Source organism: Helobdella robusta (genome assembly GCF_000326865.2).
Source record: "Helobdella robusta unplaced genomic scaffold HELROscaffold_16, whole genome shotgun sequence".
Classification (NCBI taxonomy): domain Eukaryota; kingdom Metazoa; phylum Annelida; class Clitellata; order Rhynchobdellida; family Glossiphoniidae; genus Helobdella; species Helobdella robusta.
Genome location: NW_008703893.1, coordinates 1,104,181 through 1,129,180, shown reverse-complemented (window position 1 = coordinate 1,129,180; position 25,000 = coordinate 1,104,181). Strand labels below are relative to the sequence as shown.

The following is a 25,000-nucleotide window of genomic DNA, read 5'->3' as shown; positions in this document are numbered from 1 at the left end:
AGAGATTTAATTGAAAACTCGATATTACAATGTAATTGCAGTTGCAAAGTATATGGGAGCGATTAACCAGTCTAATGTGAACAATTAAAAAGATGGCGTGTGCTGTTGTATGCGTGTGCACAACACCGCAATATCCACACATACGCCACACCACACCGCAATATCCACACATACGCCACACCACACCGTAATATCCACACATACGCCACACCACACCGCAATATCCACACTTACGCGCATTTAAACATAGACATCACATATCATATACACTTATTGCCTGGTACGTTATCCTACTTTGTATACAAACATGCGTACAACTGCATTCAAACAAACACATAAACATGCACAAACACACGCATGTAGAGAGCATACACCAGCTGAAACGCGCTCAAAAGATACTAAATAACGCCAAGACTAACGATTGTTTTGTTTTTATAGGGGAGCGATGGGAAATTAATGATGACTATAACGCTGACCAATAACGTTAATGATGGGTCTGTCAGTCTGAATGTGCCTCTCTCCAGATGGATGTGAGTACGTGTGCGTGTGTATGTATGCGTTTGTTTGTTTGATTGTGTGAGCTTTTGTGTTGTCTGCACATGTGCTTGTTTGTTTGTGTGTATGCGTCTGTTTGCATTTGTATGAGTGGATTTGATTTTTTATTTCATTACTTTTATTTAAAGGAGGGCCAAAATAAGCTAGCAATGTAACTAACTTGTGGACTACGATATGAAGTAAGTAAAAAAAATTTAAACAAAACCAGGAAATAAAGACAAGTTTGAACATCAGGCTTATAATGTGGTGTCAGTATCTAAAATAAAACGCATATTTGCGAATTTTTTCTTAAATAAACACAACTTATTCAAATTTGATTTATATACGAGGGCAAATTTAGAACACATTGGAGGGCCCGCATGTTTTAAACTGGATGAAATTAATATTAGTTTGTATATACTGGTTTGTATATAATATACATATATACACACACAAACATACAAACTTTTCTGGCAGAAAATACGAAACCATAATTTTTTCATTTTTAAAGATGTTTGTGGTCAAATATTAGAAGCACTTAGACTGGATCGAGGTACTTTTATTTCAATGTTAATCAATTACCAATAAAAAAAAGCATTATAACAAAAATTTATATATATATATATGCGTGTGCGTGTGTTTGCTTGTCTGTGTCTGTGTGTGTGTTTGTGTCTGTGTGTGTGTAGGTGTTTACACACACGAATATTTATACATTAATATTAATTTACATTTTATCTTTCTCTCAATTTGGAAAGATACAATACAATACTAGTAAATAAAAATGAAAAAACATACTTAAAAACACAAACTACTTTTAATATACATATATGTGTTATATATATATATATATATGTATGTAAATATATTCATATATATATATATATATATATATATATATATATATATATATACATTGTATATAATTAACGAGATCACGTGCGCAAGGTTTTTAAGCATTAAAGTTTATAATTGATTCATAAATTACTTTCATTCATTCATTCATTCATTCATTCATTCATTCATTCATTCATTCATCCATTCATTCATAAATCATCCATTCATTCGTTCGTTCATTCATTCATTCATACAATTCATTCATACAATCATTCTTATATCTAGCTATATTTAAAATTCTATGATTGTTACTTTTTTATTTGCAAACACGGATCGACCAATCAAAGTGTTTCCCCAACGTCATCATCATCATCATCACCACCACCATCATCATCACCACCATCACCATTATCATCATCGCCATCATCATCCCCATCATCACAAAAGTGACCAATCTGACCAATCAAAGTTTTCTCCCATCATCATCTTCATCATCATCGTTATTATTATTATATTATTGTCATGATCATCATGATTATAATCCTCAATTTTATCACCATTATCATTACTATAACCTATCATCTTTATCCTAAGCCCATAACAGAATTTCTAGAATGAAAATATAGATAATAAAATGATGATGATGATAATAATAATAATAATCACGGCTTTTATTTTTATTATTATCATTTGATAGGTTATTTATTATTGGATGAACAATAAAATAATATAATAATATATATATACTAAAGCAAATTTCATACAAGTCCTATCACCTATTCGCTTTTAATTAACTTATTAATTTAATTAATCCTAATTAAATAAATGAGTCTGGTGAAAACACTAATTAAAATTTAATTTACAACAATTTTATTCATTAATCAACAAATTAATTTAGTTTATAAGAGGAGAGGAATTCGTATTATATGAAAAAAAACAACAATAAGAAAATGACAAACGGAGAAACAACACTAACAAGAAATATTGAATGTAAAAATGTAAAGCTTTCTTCAGCGAACAGAAATATTTCTCATTAAATAAACATAAATAATTTAATAATAATAATAATAAAATAGTATTAGTAGTGAAATAATTATCTTTTAATAATTAATTCAATTATTATTATTAATAAAAATTAATGTTATTGTTATATGATGTTGTTGTTGGTTTTTGTATGCAAAATTAGCTTTCGATCGAGGTTAACATTGTTGCTAGTAGAGTTGTTGTTATTGTAGTTGTTGCTGTTGTTGTTGACAATGTTGTTGTTGTTGTTGACGTTTTTGTTGACGATGACGTCATTATTGTTGATGTTGTTGCTGTTGATGAGGTTATTGTTGGCGGTGGAGGCATTGTCAAATTGACTGCTTGAAAAGCTTTTGAACGAAGGAATATTGGAACTATTTAACCCAAAAGCATTCATAACATCCGATGTTTCCATCTTTGACGTCATCAGACGTGGTGAAGATGATGAAGCCGATGAAGTTGGCGTAGATGATGGAGATAATGATGTATGGAGAGTGTATAGACTGTGCGCTGTTGATTGGTTGGTGAGTTGCTGCTGCTGCTGCTGAAGAGGAGGATGTGGATAAGCCGGTGTGATGTTTTCGAGCAAAGATTTTTTGTAAAACTGACTTGTGTAAGATGATGTTGATGGTGGAAATAATGATGACGACGATGTGAGTGAGGATGACGGTGATGATGTCATCTGTGATGAGGATGACGTCGATGGCTTTGCCGTTGAAATTAGAGAATGACTGTCAAGTTGTTCAAAGTCAACATTATTATGCTGTTGTTGTTGTCGTTGTTGTTGTAAATAGTGAACTTTTTGTTGTAGCCATGATTGTTGTTGCAGTTGACAGGAAGGTAGCAGAGGTTGTTGTTGTTGTTGCTGCTGGAAGCTACAGTTTGCTCTGTCGTCACAGTTTTGTTGAACGACATCAACGTTATCACTGAATGGACTTTCACCGACGTTGCTGTTTAAACCGTTTTGTTGAAGATATTTGTTGACGACATCATTATTAGCACCGACGCTGCTGCTGCTGTTGTTGTTGTTGTGATTTATGATGTTGTTGTCTATGTTGTTGCTGGTGCTGTTGTTGTTGTAAAGATCTGTTGCTGCTGTCGTTGCTGCTGCTGTGTGCTGCTGCTGCTGCAAGAAATATGGATGTAGGAAGAAGGAGGAAGTGGGGTATTGAAACGAAGTTGAGGTTGGTGTGAAGGTGAAGTATGGGTGGTTTTGATAGGGTAGATAATAGGGGTGATGGGTGGATGAGTCGCTGTTGAAAGTGAAAGAATTTGTTGAGAGTCTCGTTGCGCAGCAGTTGTCGCCGTCGCCGTCTGCGATCGGTTGTGAGTAGAAATATGAATTGTTGCTGTTGTTGCTAATGTTGTCGGTAGACTGTTGATGCTGTTGTTGCTGTTGCGAATATTCTTGTTTGGAGTAATCAGATGAGTAAAGTTTAGAATAGAGAGATAGGTGTTGTTGATGTTTATGGTGTTGAGAGGAAGAGGAAGATGACGATATGGTTGATTCACTGGGTTCTGATTTTATCGGGAGGTTTTTAGTTTGCTTCGTGGGCGTTTTTGTGGATGTGGTGGTACGTTTGTCGCTGGAGCTGTTGTTTTGTTTGTTGTCGTAGTAGCAAGAAGATCTTGTAAATGAGCTGCTACTGTTGCTGTACGATGTTGTTGATGAGGTCGTTTCTGATTTCACTTTTTTGGTAGGTTTAACGCTGTCAGGAGATAGCTCATGTTTGTAGAGTTGCTGAAGTTGTTGAAGCTGCTGCTGCTGCTGCTGTTGTTGATGATAGTAATAAGCATAAAGAGATGATGTTGGTGACGACGATGATGTCGTTACTGGTAGGGTGGAAGAGTTTGGTTTGAAATTTGGATGAGCGTAAATGTCGTTGTTGTACGTGAGTGAATTGTTGCTGAATAAATTGTTGTTGGAGTCATTGTCACCATTGGTGATGTTACCATTGTCGTTGTTAATAGTACTGTTGAATAAATTATTCGCAGAGAGCATATCTGTAGAGTAATGTTGGTTGTGTTGATGGTCATTTTGACTGATAAACAAGTTTCCAGAGATTCCAGTGTTATCTTCGTCTTCGTCAACACTTGCTTCATCGTCGTCGTTGTCTTCTTCATCTTCCGAATGGTGTTGTTGCTGCTGCGTGCAGCTGTTTCGATCGTCACTGCCGCTAACGCTACTGCTGCTGTTGTTGTTGTCGTTGCTGTTACTATTGTTGTTGTTGTTGTTGCCACTCGATCCGTTTTTTGACATCGTTGACATTTTGTTATCGTCTTTATCTTTATGATCTTTTTTCTTGAAACGCCTCCTCCTTCTCAGGTAACTTCCGTTATCAAACATGTTGTAGCTGTCCGGGTCTAAAGTCCAGTAGCTACCTGCAGTGCGCGATGGAATCAATCAATCAATCAAGCAATCAATCAATCAAGCAATCAATCGGTCGATCGCTTAATTAGTTTTTAAGCGGTTTAATTTATAAAAAAATTAAATTTGTTTTGTGATATCAAAATAGAACTAAATAAATTTGGCGAAACCTTTCCCAGGCCTTTTATCATCTCGCGGAACTTTAACGAAGCACTCATTCAACGACAGATTATGTCTTATGGAGTTTTGCCAACCTTGTTTGTTCTCCCTGTAGTATGGATATCTGTTTCGAGATGATGATTTGTATAGGCATGTTATTGCAACGCATTAAGTATTATACGTATTAAGTATGCACTACACGCATGAAGTATGTATTTTTACAATGTACTGATATATATATATATATATATATATATATATATACACATATATGTATATATATAATTATTAATAATTATATATTATTATTAATAAATTGTTTTTCATTTTTAGTGATTTGTGTCAGTTTGCGTGTTAGTGGCAACAACAACAGCAACAACAACAGCAACAACAACTACAACAACAACTACAACAAAAAACCACATCCTCAACTACAACAACTACAGCAACAAAACTTAACAGCAACAACATCAACATCGAACGTTCTACTAACTTATCCATGATGTATTGGTAGATTCCGTTCAACGTGATTCTCCTATTAGGTTGGTTCATGATCGCCATGGCAATCAGAGCAATGTAGCTGTATGGGGGCTTGACCATTTCAGAGTTATGCCCCATAACGCCGCTGCTGCTTGCGCTGCCGTGGTAGCCAGCCACGTTGCTTCCAACGCAGTAGCTTACAGAAGAGTAAGGGTTCATACGAGCTGCGTATTGGTTGTAAGCAGCTGTTGCGTCGTAGCTGTAGCCCATGCAGGCTAGGCTGAAGTAGCTAGCTGGTTGCTGCTGTTGCTGATGCAAAAGGGTGTTGCTGTTGTTTCTGTAGCAGCTGTAGGAGTCGTCGTAGTAGCTGGTAGCTGCAATGACTGCTGCCGCCGAGGGAGTTAGCTGGTGGTTCGTGAGGTAGGGTGTTACAAGGGGCTGTTGTTGAGATAACATTTGTTGTTGTTGCTGCTGCTGCTGAATGATGCTGTTGTCGTTGTCGTTGTTGCTAGAAATGTTGTCGTTTTGTAATTGTAGGTTGTTGTTGTTGTTGTTGTTGTTGTTGTGATGTGAAGCGCCAGCGTATTGCATTTTTTTGTTGTTAGTTGATGTTGTGACTGTCGGAGGTGTCAATGATGTTCTTGGTTTAGAAATCGTTTCCACTTTGTTAACTATAATTCATCATCGTAAATACCATTTTTCTACTTTTTACGAAAAGACATTTATGATTCTAACAGCGTACTTCTCTTATTTATCATATATCAAAATAATTTTCCTACTAACAAAACAGCAACAAGTAAATTTTGAAGTAAAGCAACAAGACCATTAAATACTGTTATTGTAATATGTTATATTTGTTTTGATGATGTCAGTTTTATGGTAACATTAGTACTTCGAATATTTCAGCATTAATGTTATTGTCGTTATTGTAGTTATTGCCATCGACGTTGATGATGGTTACAATTATGACGTAACAGGAAGCACGTGATAATCTCTCATGCAATCTGACGATAATCAAAAAATGACGTCATTAATAAAATTGTTATTGATGTTACTTAATGTTAATGTTTTCTGAAAAATTTTAGCCAGCCTCTGATGAATGGGTGATGACAAAATTGCATCAACAACACTAGCAAAAACAACACAACAACAATAATAGCATCATCAACAACAACACTAACACCAATAACAACATTAGCAGCTACAACATCAACAACACTAACGACAACACCAACAACATTAACAAAAACACCAACGACAACAACAACAACATTAGCAGCAACAACACTAACAACAACATTAACCACAACAGCAACGATGGTGCTATGATCTGACTAACACAAATTCACCCGATAGCAAACATTGAAAGAAATATCCTCCAGTTTATTCAACAATCGATGATTTTTAATTAGCAAATCATACAATTTCCATCAATATTTGAGAAATGTGTTACCAGGGGCGCAAACAACTCGTACAAAGCTTTATTCAAACTTGAAGACAGTGAAGACAATATCGAAACGTATTTTGTTCGAAGGTCTGAATACATTGTTTTGTAATGTGATTTTGTATTTATAAACTTTATACCCATACCCTAAATACCCATTCCCACACCCATTTCATACACATGTGTACTACACACTCGCATACACACACGTACGTTTATATAGATATACACACGTATAAATAAATAAATACACACACACACACACACACACACACACACACATATATATATATATATATATATATATAAACGCATAAACACAGTACTTTTAAATGCAAGACAAACAAATATTAAGCACACGTTCACAATAAATTGCGGGCTTTTGAGAACTAACTTTCCGGAGGAGAGCTACAAAATTCCTACAACATAACATCAGAGTCCATAAAACACACGCATTTATGAACGGATATATAAACAAATTTCAAAAAATACAAGAAACATACGCACACATACTAGCGCACGTAACAACACACATACATACACACACCCATGAAAGAATCTGAAAACTCCAACATCTTCTTAACTTAACCATACATACAAGCACTTGCACACACACACACACACACACACACACACACACACATACAAACTCTCACACATACATACACATACACACATGAAAACATATGCGTACGTACACTCGAACACACACAAACAAAAAACACACACACACACACACACACATGCAAACACTTATCTCATTTGTACCGTCACAAGTGTGAAAAGATTAAAAGAGTTAATTCATATTCGCAACACAATCGATGATTATTGTTTATTTGTTTGCATGTTTGTGTGTGCGCGCGCGCGCGCGTGTGTGTGTGTGTGTGTGACTGTTTATGTGTTTGTATGTTTCTGTATGTTTGCTTTCTCGTATGTGTTATAAAAGGTTTAGTAAATTTCTTTATTTGCATATATGTTTGAGTTTGTTGGCAAATGCAAGCAGCGTATTGAAATGAAATGAGCATGCGTGTAGAACCATAGAGTCATCATTATAATTGTCTGCATCATCTTTATCATCAGCATCATTCGCCTTCTCATTACCATATCACATCAAATTATCATATCACATTACATTACATCATCACATCTTATTCCATTACATCACATTACATTATCACATTACATTACATTATCACATTAGCATCATCGTGAATATCATCATTGTCATTATCCACATTGCACTTATATAACAAAAACACTCACACGCTCTTTATGCTATTTTGTTTTATAAGCTGATGAAATATATATATATATATATATATATATATACATATAAATATACATATACCTATATACATACATCATTATATATATGTATATATATATATATATATATATATATATATATATATACTCATATAGTAATATACACACGTAAAAAAACGTACGCATACAAACAAGTGTACAAATTTAGACACAAAAACAAGCACGCACACATACGCACACATACACACACATACACACGCATACACACACATATATATTGTCATAATCATATATAAATATAATATAAATATATAATATATATAATGAACCACACGCAAAACTAAGCGGGGACGTAACACTCTACATTAAGTGTAGTGCGTCTGGACTAAGGGATAATTTTTTCCAGTTTTCAAAAAAAATAAGTGTAATGCCAATCTTTCCAATGTAAATTCATCCATGGAGATGGAAAAGATGATGATATAAAGGAGATTTTATATTGCAAAAGGCATAGAGGCTGGAGTTTGAAAGAACTTTTACGGCCTGATATATTCATATATCTATTTATCTATCTATCTGCCTTTTTTTCAATTTTATCCACATATCTATTTATCCATCTATCCTTTTTTTATTTTATCCATATATCTATTTATCCATCTTTTATTTTGCTATTTCATCCATCGGTCTTTCTATACATTAATGCATATATAATCCTTGATAGAAATACAGCTTATAGATTTAATAAACATGATTTCATATTATTTATTTATTTTATTTTATTTATTTATTTGAAGGATAACCAAAAAAGATAAACTTGTGGATAGGCAACCCTATTATATAAGCATTAATATAACGATGATCTTTATTATCATCATCATAAGATGGTTTCTTTTAAAGTTGTTTCAGTCATCATCGTTGTCATTAAACACCCACCAACCAGCCCACTGTTGCCTAGCTAGATGTCTTAGCATAGTCTTCATTCGTATCATTTTGTGTATTTTATATTGTGTATTTTTTTGTTTTTTATTTTTTGCACATTATGAACAAATTTTGTTTTATTAATTAGTTGAATTGATAATTGAACAGTAAAATTTTTGGTAGTTATGTTGCCGCACAAGCCCTGTGGGCTTCTGGTTTTACTTTAAATAAATAAATAAATAAATCTTTATCACACACAACACATGCACACACACACACACACACACACACACACACACACACACACACACATATATATATATATATATATATATATATATGTGTGTGTGTGTGTGTGTGCATATATGTGTATGTGTGTAAACCTTATCTTAACATATTATTGCACTTTTATAATCACATCAGATATGTATCCTTTTGACATCATTGATATATACACTGCATATATCTAATCTATATCATACAAAAGCAAAGTGATAACCGAAAGTATCATAACAATATCATAATGATTGATACCTAAACAAATGAGAATGTATCCGTTGCTATGAATTCAGAGTAAATTAAGTTATACCCATCAATGAAAAAATAAATTTTAACACATGCAAACAAATAAATTAAAATAAAGGTATATATTTCATATTGTACCTACACGTGTACAGAGAGAGAGAGAGAGAGAAGAGAGAGAGAGAGAGAGAGAGAGAGAGAGAGAGAGAGAGAAAGAGAAAAAGAGTGAGAGAGAGAAACAAAGAGATGGAAAGATGGAAAAAGATGAAAGAAAAAGAAAGAATGATAGAGAGAGGAAGAAAGAAAAGATGTAGGGAATGATAGAGAGGAATTACGTTTGAGCTGCGTAATTGCACGCACAAAGATGAACGTACATACTTACGCACGTACACACGCACGCACAAACAGAAACACACCGAAATGTTTACAATGATATAATCAATTCTATCTCTCATTCATTATGTACTATGAAATAGACAGATTTGTCTATTGACATGATGTGCGAATGATTGTTTATATGGATGGATGGAAGGATGTATTGGTTTACTGGATGAATGAATAAATGGATGAATGAATGAATGAATGAATGAATGCATGGATAAGTAATGGGAATGGATGGGTTGATTGATATAAATGAATGGATGAATGAATAAATAAATGGGTAAATGAATAAATAGATCAGTTGGTGCATAGAAAGATGACTGAATGAATAGATGAATGGATGGATGGATGAATGATTGGATGGATGGATGGATGAAATAATAAAGGAAATGCGTAAATAGGTGATGAATGATGAATAATAAGAGATGATGAAGAGATAAAGTGAGAGCATGTCTGATAGATGAACAAATGGATGAATGGAAAGTTAATGGATGTAAAAAATGTAAAATGAATGAATATGCAGATAACTATATATTCATATACATAAACACAGAATACGCACAAGCTTCCTTTTAAACATACATACAAATACACACACACACACAAAGATAAATAGGCACACACACACTTACATGCACACGTACACAAAGTGAAAATAGACACACACACGTACACGAACGGAGACGCACGAACGCACATACGCACGTACATAGACAAACACCAAGGTACACGCACGCACGCACGCACACACACACACATTTACCAAGTTAGGGCTAGTTAAAACAGGCAGCAGCAAAAGTATATAAACAAAAATAAACAATTCATTTTTTGTGGGCATCTTTGCCGATGGATATATATGGCCGTGTTGTATGTAGTTAGTTATCCATTCTTCTCATCTCTCTCTCTCTCTCTCTCTCTCTCTCTCTCTCTTTCTCGTTTTCTTTCTTTTTCTTTCTCTCTCCCTTTCTTATTTTTTTTCTTGTTCTATTAATTTTTCTTGTTTGTGACAATTTTTGTTGTGTCCCCTCATGAGTTATGAAACAACGATTAAATCATGAAAACTATCAAGTGAATATTTTTAGTTATTTAAATGAAAGGAATGAGTGAACAAAGTAGACAAAAGGAATGAGTGGATAAATGAATGGATGAGTGAACGAACGAACGAACGAACGAACGAACGAACGAATAAACGAACGAACGAACGAATGAACAAATGAGAAAATAATAAATTCATGAAAAATGAACGAAAGGACAAAAATACCATCCAAAGAAAGAAAGCAGGAAAAATATAATATTGTTACAGACGTGAAGGCAAGATAAGAATTGGTAATTAAAAAGTGAAGCGCTTGATAATTTAATTAAGAGGCGGAGCCAATGAAAACCGTATTGTAAAATGTCGATGATTGTAAAAGAAAGCGAGGTATAAATAGACCGACAACAAGAACGATAAAAAAAGAGAGAGGGAGAATAGACAAAGAGAGAGCGAGATTAGAGAGAGAAGTGCACGAATTAACAAGGAACGACGAGAATTACGAAGAAGTCAGAAGAAGTTTCAGGCAGTCCTATTATCGCAGAGATATTTTGGGTGCGTACTGCAAACAAATTAGCGATAACGCCCAAGGAGAAGTTTGTCGCGAAGAATTCTACACGCGGTCTGCGAGTGAATTACGATAATCTTCCGAGAAGTGGATACTTAGGATTTACGGTCAAGAAACATCTGACGAGAAGAGCTTAATTATTGACGATTAGTTTTATCTTGTGATTTAACTGTTGATTAGTTGTTTTGTATTCTAACGATTTTAACGATTGAACGAACGAGTGATCGATTACGGCAATCGCCAGCTCTGTTTCTTTCTAATAAAGTCATCTAAAATAAGTCTGTTTAGGAATCAAGAATCCACGTAAAGAGAAATAACCATACCCTACAAGTTCAAGGGGTCGGTTATAACAATATAAAGAAAGTTAAGTGGAGAAAAGAGAACAGACGAATGAACGAACGAACAAACAAACAAACTAACGAACAAATGTACGAACAAATGAACGAATGAAAATAAAATGAACTGTTGAAATGCACATATCGATAATTAACGCATTCTATTGCATTTGATACCAAACTGTAATGAACTAATCTAAAATAAGTTTGATGATGATGATGATGGTGATGAGGATGACGGTGATGATGCTGATGGCCAAGACTTTTGTAATGATGAAGATGAGATTATTAAGACAGAAACAATAGAAATAACACGAAATAATTGATAAATACTGATGATGAAGACGATGAGGATGACATGATGATAATGAAAATAATTGTTATATGTCAATATATTCAATATTTTATCTGTATTTAACTATAAATTCATTTGATAAAAATTAATGAACATAAATATGAGTGACCAACACCGAAATTTCACATGATAAAATGGTAACAAAAACGTCACGCCATCAACATCACCACCGACAGTAAAACTTTCATCATCATCACCATCATCATCATCACCATCCTCATCATCACCATCATCAGTACCATGGTCATCATCCCCATCGCTATCATCTTCAGCATCAGCATCTTCTTCTTCTTCACCGACGACATCATCATCATCATCACCATTCTCATCATCACCATCGTTATCTCCTTCATCATCACCATCATAACCACCATCATCATCTTCTTCATTATCACCATCACCACCAGCAGCTATGATGATATCTAATATTTATATTTATATTTTTGTTATAATAATGAAATTAAAAAATAAATAAGTATATAAGTTAAATCCAAAAGTTAAGTCCCATGCACTTAGTAAATATCTCTGACTTTCTCTCTCTCTCTCTCTTTCTCTCTCTCTCTCTCTCTCTCTCTCTCTCTCTCTCTCTCTCTCTCTCTCTCTTTCCCTTTATATATGTAGACGCTGTGCATACGGAGCTGGAGAAAGAATATATTATTATTATTGTTGTTGTTGTTGATGTTAATATTATTATTTTATTATTATAGAAAACGAGAGAGAGAGAGAGAGAGAAAGAGAGAGAAGAAGAATTGCATGCGTGTGTTCTTGTCAACTTTTCAAGACGTATTTAAAATCATTTTAAGTGGTGATGATCTCTTTCCTCCTTCTTTATCTTCATCCTTTTCTTACAATCATAACCATCATCATTGTCGTCGTCCTCATCATCAACAACATCATCTATTTGTGGGGTGATAACGTCACGTGGGGTGATAAAGAAGATGAAATGATAACGATTAAACTAAAACGTTGATAATTATGATTAAAGTAATTAAAGTAATTGGGACGATGATGATGACAGCGACGCTGATGATGATGATCATGATGATGATAATTTTTATGTGTAGTAATAAAGTAAACTATGATAGTAACAGTTACGGCGATGACGATTTCGTTTAAATGTTTAAAATTTTAAATACAACAATAATAATGATTATTACAATAAAAACGATAACGATGATGATAATGATGGTGATGATGATAATGATGGTGATAATGAATGGTGATGATGATGATGATGATGGTGGTGGTGGTGGTGATAATGACGATGAGGAAATAGGTCACGAGGACAGCGTTAAAAGTGATGATGGGACGAAAGCGTGCACCCATCCAACCAATTAATGATAGTGCGTGAAAAGATAGTGATGACAAAGATGATGATGACGACGAGGACGATGGTGATGATAAATATGGTGATGATGATGATAACAATCATGGTAATGATGATGATAACTATTCTTATGGTGATGATGATGGTGATAATCATTATAACAGATCAATTTTTATGTTGATGTTGATACTAATGATCAAAATTAAAATGATATTCAGCGATAACAATGATGATGTGTGATATTGCAAGAAGAACAACTTTTATGACGATGACGACGACGATGATGATAGTGTGTAAACAACTTTAACCAAAAAAAAAAAAAAGTCAAACAACTCTAATGACAAAAACATGATAGATGAGGATGACGATGATAACATAATTATGACGTTGGTGATAATGATGACAAAGATGATGATAATGATAACGATGATGATAGTAATGATTACGGTGATCATGATAACGATGAATCTAAATTAATGATTTCGTCCTTGAAGCTATTATAATTGCTTTATTGCTTTTACTGGTGCTAGTTTGTAGCATGTATTCTTTTGATTTTGAGATATAATGTTATTGTTTAGATTTAATGTAATTGCTTAATCGTTTATAAATGTAATTGATGTCGTGTGTTGTTTTTGCACGTTGTTGCTGTAGTAGTAGTAATAGTAAAAGTAGTAGTAGTAGTAGTAGTAGTAGTAGTAGTAGTAGTAGTAGTAGTAGTAGTAGTAGTGGTAGTAGTGGCAGAATTGGTATTAGTAGTTGTTGTAGTTGGTTTAGTAGTAGTAATATTATTAGTAGTTGTAGTTAAGGTAATATTGTTGGTTTGTGTGTAGCAATATTTCGATTTTTAACTCAACAGTCAACAAAAATTGAACAGACGAGGAAACAAATTTCGGTGTTATTCATTACGAAAGTATTGTTACGAATTAATAATTTATGGTTTCATCCATAGTTAAATGAAAATGTTTGGCTTAGCAAGGCGATGTTTCAAGGTGTACTTAATATAAATTAATGCTTAAATTTATAAACCATTTTGTGGCGATTTATTCTGCCCCGAGCAAACGAACTTTGTCAGTTTAAACAATAAAAAAAAGTTTCAAACTCTTTCCATTGAAAATGTTTTGATGACGACGACGACGACGATGATGAGACTGTCTTTGTTAATGGTGCTGATAGTAGGAGAGGTAAAAAATTCATTTGCAAACCAATGTGAGTCAAAATCAGTTTGTTTGTTTGTTTGTATGTTTGTTTGTTTGTTAGTTTGTTGACAAATTTTCCCAGTTTTGTCATCCTCCTCAATATATCAATTGACGAATTTTGATGAATCAACCTCAACTCTAACTCCAAAAACTGATGGTGTTTGTGTATACCTAAGCGTTTGTGTGTCTGTGTGTGTGTATCTGTGCGTGCGTATGTGCGCATGCGTGTTTGTGTAAATTTGTAATCACGCAACATGAAGTTTTCATTCACTTGAAAAGTTTCTCTACTAGCTAGTAAGCTCATCTTTGATCTCAGTCCACCTCAAACAAAACGCAAACAACCGCTTGGAAACTTCCGTCTAAGTGTTAATGGTCAATGCAACATTAATGGGAAACAATGATGATGACAACGACGACGACGATGATGATAATAATGATGATAATAGTGACGCTGATGACATTGATTGTTTAATGAATTCAACACTCGCGCAAATATAAAATTTGACGCCAGCTAGCAAGACACGTAACTTCATGTAGCCAATTGTACGCTTAGGAAGTACAATTCGGTATGCTCTTTATGTACGCAACAACAAGCGTATTTATAATTTGTTTACGTTATACACGCACACACACACGCAAATCTACGTACACACACATATACATACATACATTACTTACACATACGACATACATACATACAAAGTTTGTATAACTATATTGTTTCAATATATATATAAATGTACGTGTGGATGAAGTGCAAACGTGTGTGTGTATGTGTGTGTGTGTGTCTATGTGTGTGTGTCTGTGTTTGTTTGTGTGTGTGTGTGTGTGTGTGTGTGTCATATCTATGCACATGAGATTAAAATATCGTTATATCGGATTATAATTTGCTTGACATTTGACTAGAAAAAAAATGCATCGGTGCACGTATAGGAGCCCATATAAATACATGCATACATCATGCTTATTATAGGTAGATTATATATTTATATAATACTAGCAATTATAATTATATTTTATTATTATTTTTATTATTATTAAATTATTTTTTGTATTCTCTCTTTGCTAATGTTATTGTTGGACACATCTCAATAAAACGTTAACTAGGATTGCATGGATTGAAAACCTTCTTAAGATAAGGTGATGTTAATTATTAAACCAATAGTTAAATTCAGGTTATTATTCAAATTACTATTGTTCAAAAAATATTCATTGTAAAATAGACATGCTTGTGTGTGTGTTTGTTTTTTTGTTTGTGTTTGTGTGTTTAAATCGAAATTTAAATCGAAATACATGAATGTATATGTATTTGTGTATATATGTATTTGTATGTATACATGTAAGTTGGTATGGGTGTATGCGTATGTATGTGTGTGTGTGTTTTTATATGTGTGTGTGGGTGTGTTTGTGTATGTGTACGTGTTTGTTTTCAGGCACCACATGTGCGTGCATCACAAATGAAAACAACCAATTAAACTGATTCGTAGATGAATTTTACACCGTACGTGACGTAATGTCTTTCCGTGTTGATGATGATGACGACGATGATGATTAGGAACAAACTTTATTCTCTCTCACACACACACACACACACACACACACACACACACACACACACACACACACACACGCACATCAGTCGTAATCATTTTTATCATCAACAGTAAAATAACTTCATCATCATCATCATCACCACCATCATCCGATTGTATATCGTGAGGTAATTTGATCAATTCGAACCGAATGAGATAAATTGGTAGAGTTACATATACAGGGAAGATGAAGCATTAACACACACACACACACACACACAAACACACACACACACATACGTACGTACATACATACATACCAAACTAAAATGCAGGCACGTACACATGTAATCTTATACGAGTATATATAAACATGCATACATACCTATATAAAGACATACTTACACACATACATACAAAAAAAACATAACAGCAACATTAAACACATACAAGCTAAGACGCAAATTGTTGACTAAAATGAATACATACATACATACATACATACATACATACATACATACATACATACATACATACATACATACATACATACATACATACATACATACATACATACATACATACATACATACATACATACATACATACATACATACATACATACATACATACATACATACATACATACATACATACATACATACATACATACATACATACATACATACATACATACATACATACATACATACATACATACATACATACATACATACATACATACATACATACATACATACATACATACATACATACATACATACATACATACATACAAACAAAAAAACATACAATAAAATATATAAATTATAAATTTACATACATTGCCTACATACCTTTTTTTGAAAACACAAGCAGTTAAATAAATAAATAGGAAAAATATGCATGAAAATATCTAAATACTTAAATAATACAAAAATACGTGCAAGCTAACATATATACACACACACACACGCACACACACACACATACATACATAAATACACACACAAATACACATACATACATACATACATACATACATACACACAAACATACATACATACATACATACATACATACATACATACATACACATACAATTTAATTGTACATTTTTTCATTCATAGTTTGTTTTTATTCTAAAAAATTTGTGCGGAGTATGCCAATTATATATTTTAGATCGATAAATTTGCCTTAACAAATTCGAACGTGTTCTTCTCTGTTAATTATTTCGATATCTTTTGTAGAAACTTTTTAAAAAATTTAACAGCCAGCTCAATAAATCAATCAGCGTCAAACTTTTTTCTTACAAATTTCGCCAGACAGCTTGATTACGCTAAATAAACTGACGACATATTAAACAAACTTCAATTTTTCACAAAAATATACAACCAACTAAAAGCCATTCATAACAACCACACAGAGGCATTAACAACACACTAGCAACAATAAAAACAACAATAACAACAAAAATCAATGACAACATTAATAACAACAACGACAACAATAATAATAATATTAATCATATTTATTATCATATCAAACAGGAATTAACTTCTTAAGGTTCATGCTGTCTTGAGTTTGTTTGCTTGTTTGTAGTACAAACACACACATACACACACAAATACACACATGCAAACACACACATACACATAAACACACAAATAAATACATACAAACCCAAACACACACAAACATACACACACTAATATATACATACAATAACAAATACATACCTAAAAACACAATTATACACATACACACACAAATACACACAAACAAACGCGCACACACATAAACACTCACACACACACACACTACACTCACAAACACGATGGCAGATGCCGCGAGACTCTGTAGCAGCGGTCACACCGATTTACACTCCAAGAACTTGTCTTGTTGATCCGAATTCAAGGCCAAGTCTCACGCAGTTGCCTCTGAGGCATGGTTGTACCAGGGCATCAGTCGCTCAATCACTTCAAACATGAAGATTTCTCAAAATGACTCTCCAGTGTACGAGTTAACAAAGATGAAAATCACTTTTTTTTTACTACCATGGTTACAACCAACACCGAAATAATCTGGAAGCAACTTTAATCAGAAAATTCAATCAGAGAATCATTTTGGAAAAGGGATGCTCGAGTCGGAAATAGCTTAGGACGCAGTTAGTACGTTTGCGCTTGCATGTGAGGTCTTCCAAAGTTTGCGCAGCACAAAAAGACAACCAACTAACTGGAGAAAGTTGGAAAAAGTTAAAAATTGTTATAAAAAAAAGAACAGTAGCTCCAGGTAACTAAAGGAGGAGAGCAACAGCTCCAGACCCCTTCCAGAGTGGTTATACCTCGACACAGGGAACAGAATCTAACCTGAATTTTTTCATACTTTGTAAAGAATGTCTAGGCAGGTATGCGTGATAACATTCTTAAAAAAACTTTTTTCATATGGAATACAAGAGATGTTTGTAAATAAAAGATTTTTATCATTTTATCAGCAGTCAACGAGCCAAACTAAATTCTATTAAACTTCAACATCATACATACGTAAATATACAATGGGTGTGTATTCATTTTAAACTCATTTTTGTATTTGTATTTCATGTACATAACAAAATATACATAAATACTCATCGAGACAGTATTTCACAAACACAAACATCCAAGCCAACACAATTGCAACGCTTGTACACAGAAAATACCATATCACGTACACACGCGTATATATACAGACACATGTGTACACATATGTACAGAATGCACACACATACACGCACACACATATATACACATACACACGTTACATTAACAATAGAAAATCGCTTTGAGGAACTTATTATATGATATAAAGAGTGAAAACATTATTATTAACATCATACAATAGAAAATCGCTTTGAGGAACTTATTATATGATATAAAGAGTGAAAACATTATTATTAACATCATCATTAATATTATCATTACGATTATAAAACTTTTATATACATACCTGAAACATCGTTTGGTGAAATTTAAAGATGAATAGTTGAATGAACATATAAATGAATAAATAAATGAATGAACCAATGAATAAACTAATGAATAAACTAATGAATGAACAAACAAATGAATAAAATAAAAGATGAATGAACGAACAAGCGAAGGAATAAGTAAATATGTAAGTGAATGGCACATTTTTTTTTGCCTAGAAAAAACAATGATGCGTTAGCTCGTTATTAGCATTTTTATTATTTACGTTATTTTTATTTTTATTCTTCTTTTTACTATTTATTATTATTGCTACATTTTTAATGAATAAACACGCAACTCAAATCAATATCAGCTAGCAGTTGAAGGATAGTTGATTGAAAAATAAAATTAGTTCACATACAATACACACGTTATAAAACAATCACAAACAACAAACACACATACAACAACAAACACACATACAACATACGTTTTGTATAATACGTAAACATACCAAAACATACACATGTAAATAACTATATACATGACATACAAACAAGTACACATATGCATACACACATATTGCATTGTTTTGTGGTTTATCTTTTTCTTGAATATCGTTCAGTTCAGCTGATGTAGATACAAACTCCATAAAAAGTTTTTGAGGTTGCACACACACACACACACACACACACACACACACACATACACATCTAAACACATACACACACACATATACACACCTAAACACATACACACACACATACATACATCCACACGCACATATACAAACACATATACAAACCTTTTAATCTTCTAGCGGCTTAAAAGGTCCCAGTTAAAAATCCATCAACACTCCACTATTTTCAAAATATTGAAATGTAATTATTAAAATAATTGATATATATAATTATCAATTATAATTAAAATCATGACTACAACATTATTATTTCAATTAACACGTTACGTCATAATAAATTATATACGTCATCCAAGCAATCTTCCATGAGATATACATTCATACCAGTTCAATTGTATCAGCATTGATTGCGTCAGACTCTATAGATTTTATATCTAATGATTAAGCGATTAGATATATTGTATAGAGCAACATTCTATCTATATATACTTTCAATTTTTCAATATTTCGTAATCAGTTTGTGTCTACAACAGTCTCAACTCTAATTATATACATGTATATCTATTGTTTATTTACTATATATATATATATATATATATATACTGTTTAATGATATTATAATATATATATATATATATACTGTTAAATATTGTTTAATTACAATTATTATTTGCAATCTTTTTAAACCTAAATTAATTATCTATTTACGCTAGAAAACACCAACACCGTACATAAACTTGTCGATACATACCGGTGTATCTTTCATATATCAAATCCTATATACGTATCATATCAATCGTATATCATTCATATATCATATCATATACATGTTTCATATCATTCATATATCATTCATATATCACATTATATATCTTATACATGTATCATATCATTCATATATCATATCATACATCACATATATGTATCATCTTTATTATATCACATCATATATCTATATATGTATCATGTCATTCATATATCATATCAACTTTAACTTGAATTACCTGATTATTATTTATAATAGAAAAAAATGAAAAAAATTAATTTTTAATTTACATTATTTGTAGAAAAAAAACATTTCTTATGAAGAATGCATCCGAGCTGGAAGCAACGGTTTATAACAATTATATTATATTTAACGTTGTAGGTGCCGGTCAGCAGGCAGTTTACGAACAAATATTTACCAAGAAAACATTTTCTCATTTTTTTAAACTCGCAGTTTTTCATAGATAGACAAAGTCTTAAGAGTCAGTTTATTTATTTTTTACTCACATCATTTTTCTTCAGCATGATTGGCTGGTAGTTTGTACAACCAGCCTATAGCTTACGTTATTAATCCAGCGTGGCAGATTTCTGAGGTGTGATTGGTTACATCAAGGGAGAGGCGTGGCTAGAAAATTTTGCGTTCTTCCGATTGGAGGATGATCTTGTAATTTTAAACCGAACGACTATTAGTCATAATTTGAACATCATCGTCAAAAGAGGAATGCGCTTATGATGATGATAATGCAGATGATGATGCAGATGATGATGCAGATGATGATAATGATACAGATGATGATAATGCTGATGAGGATGATGATGACTACAATCAAGATATGAATGATAACGACAATGATAATGATGATAACAAGGATGATGGTGATGATGGTGATGATGATCATGATGATGATGACCACGAAGATGATGATGAAAGTGATGATGATAACAATGATGGTGGTGGGTGATAGCAACTTGAGGAATTGATACTTGGAATTTTTGTTTATATGTATATAATTATGTATATCATATTATTTATGCTTGAATTCACTGTGTGTTTGTGTGTTTGTATGTGTGTGTTTTTGTGTGTGTGTTTGTTTGTGTTTGTGTGCTTGTGTGTGTGCTTGTGTATATGTGTGTTTGTTTGTGTGTTTTTGTGTGTTTTTGTGTTTGGATATAGATATATACATTTTTTGTGATGCTATTAATATATATACTACACAAATAATCACTCAGAAGTGCACTCATACTCACACATACAAAAGTATATGGAAAAAAACGTACGATGAAAAACAAATATATATACACACATACAAACAAAAACACACACATACAAACAAAAAAATCACACACGCACACGCACACACGCACATACATACATATACATATGTTTCAGCATTCAATTCGAGATATTGGATAAATGGAAAAACCTGTTGCTTTAATCCCAAGTGTGCGATTGTCAGTTACGTCTGACTACGTGCGTGCGTGCGTGTGTGAGTGTGTGTGTGACTCTTTCTGTTTGTTCTTTCATTTACTAATTCATTCATGCATTCATTCATTTCATTATTTGTTTGTTCATTTTACACTCATTCATCGTGCATTCATTCAATCAATCGTTCTTTCGATTTTTCATTCATTCATTCGTTTAATCAATAGATTGGTGATGTTCGGTTGAGTTGATTTTTGTACTGACAAATTTTTTTTCTTTTGCTGTGTTGTTTGGGTGGCCATACCACACTATGAATGTCACCCTGATTTTCGTATAATTTTGAATCTTGAGAAGCAAATAATTTTCGTTTCGTTTCGTTCACTGTATCGTTAACTTGTTTGTACGTGTGTACTGTTAAGTTTTTGTTGGTATTTGCTTGTACTGGAGGTTGTTGTTGTTGTAGCACGCAGCATAGCAAGCCATGTACAGACGAGATTTCAATGCACGAAAACACAAAAATGAAACCAACCTATCACGCTGGCTATGAACTTGCTGAACTTCATGTCTTGCTATTTTTCCCTATCTTTCTCTCTTTCTTTCTCTCTCTTCCTTTCTTTTTCTCTCACCTCTCTCTTTTTTTCTCTTTCTCTCTCTTTCTTTTTCTCTTTCTCTCTCTTTCTCTTCATAATTTTTCATAATTAAACTCAACAGTAATGTTTGTTTGTATAGTCGTGTTTAAAAAAATGTAAACTAGAAATTAATAACATTGCGATTTGAAAATTGAGAAATTTGAATGAAGATGAACAAACAATTTTTCAAACTCTTCACATAAGAAAATATGGCCATACGGGCAGTGAGGGTCCATAAAATCCATGCATATCTATCAATAAAAATAGCATGGGTGTAGACAGAACAATGGTCAGGGATATGCCAAAAAAATTTTTTTTATTATGGTTGTCATTGTTATTGTTGTTGGTATTGTTGTTACGATTGTTATTGCTGTTGTAGTTGTTGTTATTACTGTAATTGTTGTTGTAGTTGTTGTTATGACTGTTATTGTTGTTGTAGTTGTTGTTATGACTGTTATTGTTGTTGTAGTTGTTGTTATGACTGTTATTGTTGTTGTAGTTGTTGTTATGACTGTTATTGTTGTTGTAGTTGTTGTTATGACTGTTATTGTTGTTGTAGTTGTTGTTATGACTGTTATTGTTGTTGTAGTTGTTGTTATGACTGTTATTGTTGTTGTAATTGTTGTTATGATTGTTATTGTTACTATAATTGTTGTTATGATTGCTATTGTTGTTATTTTTTACGTTTTTGGGCTTCTATTCTTGCTCCGTTTTGTGTCACCAAATGAAAACAATCTCGCAATTAATCACCATCATTTTTATCATCATCATCACCATCGTCATCATCATCGTCATCATTATCATCACCGTCACCGCCATTATCATCGTCGTCACCATCATCATCACCCTCATTTTTATCACCATCATCATCACCCTCATTTTTAATCACCATCATCATCGTCGTCATTATGATCATCACCATAAGCATCGTCATCATCATCGTCATCGTCACCACCATCATCATCATTTTTATCATAACCATCATCTAATTTTCGTCAGGATCAATACTCTCGTTATCACTTTTTATATCATCGTCGTCGTCATCACCAAAACCAGCATCACTTATCAACATACTTGTGTGTGTGTGTGTGTGTGTGTGTGTGTGTAAATGATAATAATAATAAATAAATATAATAATAATAATAAATATTAATGATAATAACAAATATTAAATAATAATAATAATAAAATAAAAATGAAATTGGTGAAGAATCGCATGAGACCACTTATGTAAAACTATAAATCAAATGTACTAATTTTTGTTACCGTGTGCGTGTGTATATATGTGTGTGTGTTTGTGTGTCTGTGTGCGTGCGTGTGTGCGTGTGCATGTGTCTGTGTGCGTGATTGTGTTTGTGTGTTCAATTGTGAAAATTTAGTTTTATTAGTGCATTCGTTAATTGAATTTGATGTGGCATTGCACTCCCAACCAGTACTTCACGGCGGGTTGTTGAGCCTACTCTTTCTTGCCATATGTTTTTATACCTTTTCTGTATACAAATACGTATAAATGTGTTTATGTGTTTGCATCTATGCCTTCATATGTGTATCTATCCATTTATGTCTGTGTAAATTATACACAGATTTGTATATGCAAGCATGTGTGTGTGTGTGTGTGTGTCTGTGTGTTGTATGTGTGTGTGATGTTTGATGGCTAGAAGTCGTCATTTTTTATTTAAAACTTGTACATTTTTCAACATGTGATACATATATATATATATATATATATATATATATATATATATACATATATATATATATATATATATATATATATATATATATATATATATATACATACTAGACACGCACATACTCACACACACATTTACACGCACACACACACACACACATACATATGTATATAATGTGTGTGTGTGTATTGTATATATATTGTTGGTAGCATTCTGTTATTCTCTAATCTCCAATTTATTTGTTGCACGTCGTTGTTGAACTCGGTGCAGCAGACAACAAGACAAGTATAATTAATTACTGTTGCAGTAATTAATTCTATAACATTTGTTATAATATCATAAGTAATAAAAAAATAATAGTAATAATATTAATAATAATAATTTTTAATATAAATAATGATAATAATTCTAATGTACTATGAATAGCAATGCTAATACACAATGTCGCATTTTTTAAAGTTGTTTTTCCGGGTTTTTTTTATCCAATACCCAAATTATTTATTCAATTACTATTCATACTACTGCATATACTGCTATTGCAACTACTATTACTACTGTAGTAGTAGTAGCAGTAGTAGTAGTAGTAGTAGTAGGAGTAGTAGTTGAATTATTAATTTGGGTTTTGGAAAAAATAA

At 32.6% G+C, this 25,000-nt stretch overlaps 1 protein-coding gene across 1 annotated transcript; it reads right to left on the bottom strand.

Moving 5' to 3' along the window:
• Positions 1-4,684: 4,684 nt before the first annotated feature.
• Positions 4,685-5,536, bottom strand: HELRODRAFT_75694 (hypothetical protein; the record flags this gene model as incomplete). The annotated part of the gene is made up of 3 exons (XM_009015487.1): positions 4,685-4,773; positions 4,930-5,042; positions 5,412-5,536. Coding segments are annotated over 3 exons (327 nt in total), but the record flags the coding sequence as incomplete, so codon positions are not given.
• Between the last annotated feature and the right edge of the window lie 19,464 nt (positions 5,537-25,000).